Raw genomic sequence first — 4157 nt, 5'->3', positions numbered from 1 at the left:
GTTATCCAGTTCAATTAGAGAACATAAATATAACTTAAAGAACAAATATTCACAGAAACAATCAAAGAATAACAAATAAAGAATAGACACCTAAAAACGAGCTAACTTCACAAATAAAAAGAAGTTCCCCAGCAACGGCGCCAAAAACTTGTTCACAACCAGCAAGTGTACCGGATCGCACAAGTAGTATAAAATCGTAAGAATCGAGTATCGAACTCTCGAGGAACTTGTGTTATCTGGCAAGCTATTTCGATAAATAGGTGTCTGGTATGAAAATATGACTGTGGTTATGAACATGTATTTAAACTATCTAGGCAAAAAAAAAATGACGCAAGAGAAATACTGTGTAAAAACAAGTAGAGAATGCGTTGGTCTTCCTCATAGGTTCCTGATGCTAAAAAAGATGTTCTCTATTTAACAATGCTCATGCGTTCCTATGTTGTCTCCTGGACTGCTAGACCCCGATTCCTCATGATAGCCTAGCCTAGTCCTGATCAAGCCTCATCCGCAGATTCCTCTTGTAAAACTAAACTCAACCAAGACCGCATTAAGACACACATACACAACTAAGTTCTTCTACCCCGATTCCTCGTGATAGCACAACAACTTAGTCCCGTACTATCAAGGACTTTAGAATCAGACCAGTTTCCACTGTTAAATGACCCTAACAAAGCATGCATCTACGTGATCAAGGTAAAAGCACACTGGAATGAAAAGCTGATAGCAAAGAGAACACATAAAACATCATTACATAGATAGAAATATATTTACATCAGGTACCTACATGGAAGATCCAACAAAGGATTTAGCTTTCCATAGTCTGGAAACCTCCTTTACAACAAAGAGAAGAACAAGATGAAAGACTGCAAAAACACAAGTGGTGAGGATGTCTCCTTCACCTCTAGGATCTCACAATCACTCACAAACTCATCTCAAGCTCTCAGAACGGCTTCCACTTCGAACTCGCGTCTCTGTAGATCTTCACACAGCAAAATCTCTCAGAACCCACTGGAACTTGGACCTTTCTCTCTCTAGAACCTTCGTGCATGCAGAGCTTCTCAAGAAAAGTGCTAAACTCCTTTTGCAAATCTGATTTCAGGCTTAAATAGGTGGCCTTGTTCATGCTCATGTGCTTAGCGCAGATCTGGATCGCTTAGCGCGCATAAGTGGATTTTTGCTTAGCGTGCTTGTTTCGCTTAGCGGATGAGCTGAAGTGGTGCGCTTAATGACCTGGAGCGGTGCGCTTAGCGAACTTGACAACTCATCTTCTTCTGGATTCTTCCTCGCGCTTAGCCACTGAAGGTTGCGGTTAGCGAATTCTCGCTAAGCCAGCAGCTTGGCTTAGCGAAAGAATGAAAAACAGCACTTTGCCAAAGTTGTCTATTTAACCTGAAATTGAGAGAAATTGATTATTCAACACACAAAACAAAAGTATAAATTATCTATTACCTATATTTAACAAAAATTACTTATAGTATTACAAAACAACCATAAATTGGGAAAGTTTGATACAATATACACAGATTTTATACACAAAATTTAGTCGTATTCATCGACTAACAGGCACACCTCTTTCTTTAATGTTCACACAATTATAAATACACAACCTTTTCCATTTGATGTGTTCCTTCTCGCACTTTCTTCTATTTTCATTCTTCTGCATATTTATTTTTGTTGCGATTAAATGATTTGACGCAGATCCAACAATGAGTCTTGTGAAAGTAGTGATACCGAGGACCCGGATGTTGATTTTGAGCAACTAATAAATCAAGCCGAGAAAGGAGAAGATGAGGATTGGGGGCTTCCCCCAGATTTGAAAAGAATGGTGGAGCAAGAAGAAAGGGAAGTGAAGCCACACCAAGAGGAGACAGAGATTGTGAACCTAGGCATTGGCGAAGAGAGGAAAGAGGTCAAGGTCGGCACTTGCATGTCCACAAACGTCTGAGATGAGTTGGTGACTCTGTTACGAGACTACCAAGACATCTTTGCATGGTCCTACCAGGATATGCCTGGGTTGAGCTCAGATATCGTGCAGCACAAACTACCTCTGAATCCCGAGTGTTCCTCGGTAAAGCAAAAACTAAGGAGAATGAAGCTCGAGATGTCCCTAAAAATAAAGGATGAAGTGAAGAAACAATTCAACGCTGGTTTCTTGGCCATTGCTCGGTACCCAGAATGGGTCACCAATATCGCGCCAGTCCCAAAAAAGGATGGGAAGGTGCGAATATGTGTGGACTATCAGAATTTAAACTGAGCAAGTCCAAAGGATAACGTTCCTTTACCGCACATCGACGTTCTAGTAGATAACACGGCCAGCTTTGCCCTATTCTCCTTCATGGATGGGTTTTTGGGCTATAATCAAATATAGATGGCACCAGATGATATGGAAAAAACAACCTTCATCACTCTATGGGGAACTTTCTGCTACAAGGTGATGTTCTTTGGGCTCAAGAACGCTGGGGCAACATACCAGCGGGCCATGGTGGCGTTATTCCATGACATGATTCATAAAGAGATCGAGGTCTACGTGGATGACATGATCACTAAATCAAGGACCGAGGAGGAACACCTTGTCAATTTGCGGAAGTTTTTCGAGTGACTGCGTAAATACAGGTTGAGGCTGAATCCCATAAAATGTACTTTCGGGGTTAAATCCGGAAATTGCTCGGCTTTATCGTTAGTCAGAAAGGAATAGAGGTAGATCTAGACAAGGTAAAGGCAATCCTTGAAATTCCCGAGCCACGCACCGAGAAGCAGGTTCGAGGTTTCCTAGGAAGGTTGAACTACATCGCAAGATTCATATCACAGTTAACCGCACTTGCGAGCCTCTTTTTAGATTGTTGCGTAAAAATCAGTCCATCCAATGGGACGATGATTGTCAAGTAGCATTTGAGAGGATTAAGCGGTGTCTAATGAATCCCCTTGTGCTCGTACTGCCAGTGCCCGGAAGACCTCTTATCCTATACATGATTGTATTAGATGAGTCAATGGGGTGTGTGCTAGGATAGCACAATGAGTCTGGAAAAAGGGAATGGGCTGTCTATTACTTGAGCAAGAAGTTCACGGCATGCGAGATGAACTACTCTTTGCTAGAGAGGACGTGTTGTGCCTTGGTATGGGCGGCTCACCGTTTGAGGCAGTATATGTTGAATTACACTACTTGGTTGGTGTCCAAAATGGATCTCGTCAAGTACATCTTCGAAAAGCCCGCTCTCACTGGACAGATACCTCAGTGGCAGGTTCTGTTGTCAGAATTTGATATTGTCTATGCCACTCAGAAGGCAATAAAGGGAAGTGTCTTGGCAGATTACCTAGCTCAACATCCCATCAATGATTATCAGCCTATGCATCCCAAATTCCCTGATGAGGATATCATGACCTTGCTTGAGGAGGAAGTAGAAGATGAGGACAGGGACAAGTGGATCGTGTGGTTTGATGGCGCGTCGAATGCACTAGGCCATGGGGTTGGGGCAGTATTGGTTTCTCTGGATAAACAATATATACCTTTCACAGCTAGGTTGTGCTTCGACTGCACGAATAACATAGCAAAGTACAAGGCATGTGCCCTTGGGATTCGAGCGGCGATCAACTTCAGGGTCAAGTTACTCGAGGTATACGGGGACTCGGCATTGGTAATTCATCAGTTGAAGGGTGAATGGGAGACCAGAGACCACAAATTGATGACTTACCAGGCTTACATCAAAAAAATGATGGAACTCTTTGATGATATATCGCTTCATCATATTCCTAAGAGGAAAATCAGATGGTCGACGCCCTTGCCACTCTAGCGTCCATGTTCAAGGTGAGCCTGCACGGAGATTTGCCGTACATCGAATTCAGATGTCATGGTGAGCCAGTGCATTGTTGTCTGATAGAAAAAGAGGAGGACGGTAAGCCATGGTACTTCGATATGAAATGATACATCAAAGACAAGGAATACCCGCTTGAGGCCTCTGACAACGATAAGAGGACATTACGAAGGTTGGCGGTCGGTTTCCTCCTGAGTGGAAATATCTTGTACAAGAGAAACCATGACATAGTGTTGCTTTGGTGTGTGGATGCAAGAGAGGTTGAACAAATGCTAATAGAGGTGCATGAGGGATCCTTTGGTACGCATGCCAATGGACATGCCATGGCCCAAAAGATTATGAGAGCGG

The 4157-nt window shown here is 42.8% G+C and overlaps 1 protein-coding gene across 1 annotated transcript; it reads left to right on the top strand.

Moving 5' to 3' along the window:
- The first annotated feature begins 3176 nt into the window (after positions 1 to 3176).
- On the top strand, positions 3177 to 3788 carry LOC102662362 (uncharacterized). The gene has a single exon (XM_006605077.1). The coding sequence runs from the start codon at positions 3177 to 3179 to the stop codon at positions 3786 to 3788; it is 612 nt and encodes a 203-aa protein (XP_006605140.1).
- Positions 3789 to 4157: the final 369 nt, after the last annotated feature.

The sequence above is a fragment of the Glycine max genome, chromosome 19 (genome assembly GCF_000004515.6).
Source record: "Glycine max cultivar Williams 82 chromosome 19, Glycine_max_v4.0, whole genome shotgun sequence".
Lineage (NCBI taxonomy): Eukaryota > Viridiplantae > Streptophyta > Magnoliopsida > Fabales > Fabaceae > Glycine > Glycine max.
The sequence above is the reverse complement of the archived record's forward strand: the minus strand, read 5'-3'. Positions and strand labels throughout refer to the sequence as shown.

Coding starts and splice junctions, on each gene's coding strand:
- LOC102662362 (XM_006605077.1), top strand. CDS start 3,177: ATGGATCTCGTCAAGTACATCTTCGAAAAGCCCGCTCTCACTGGACAG.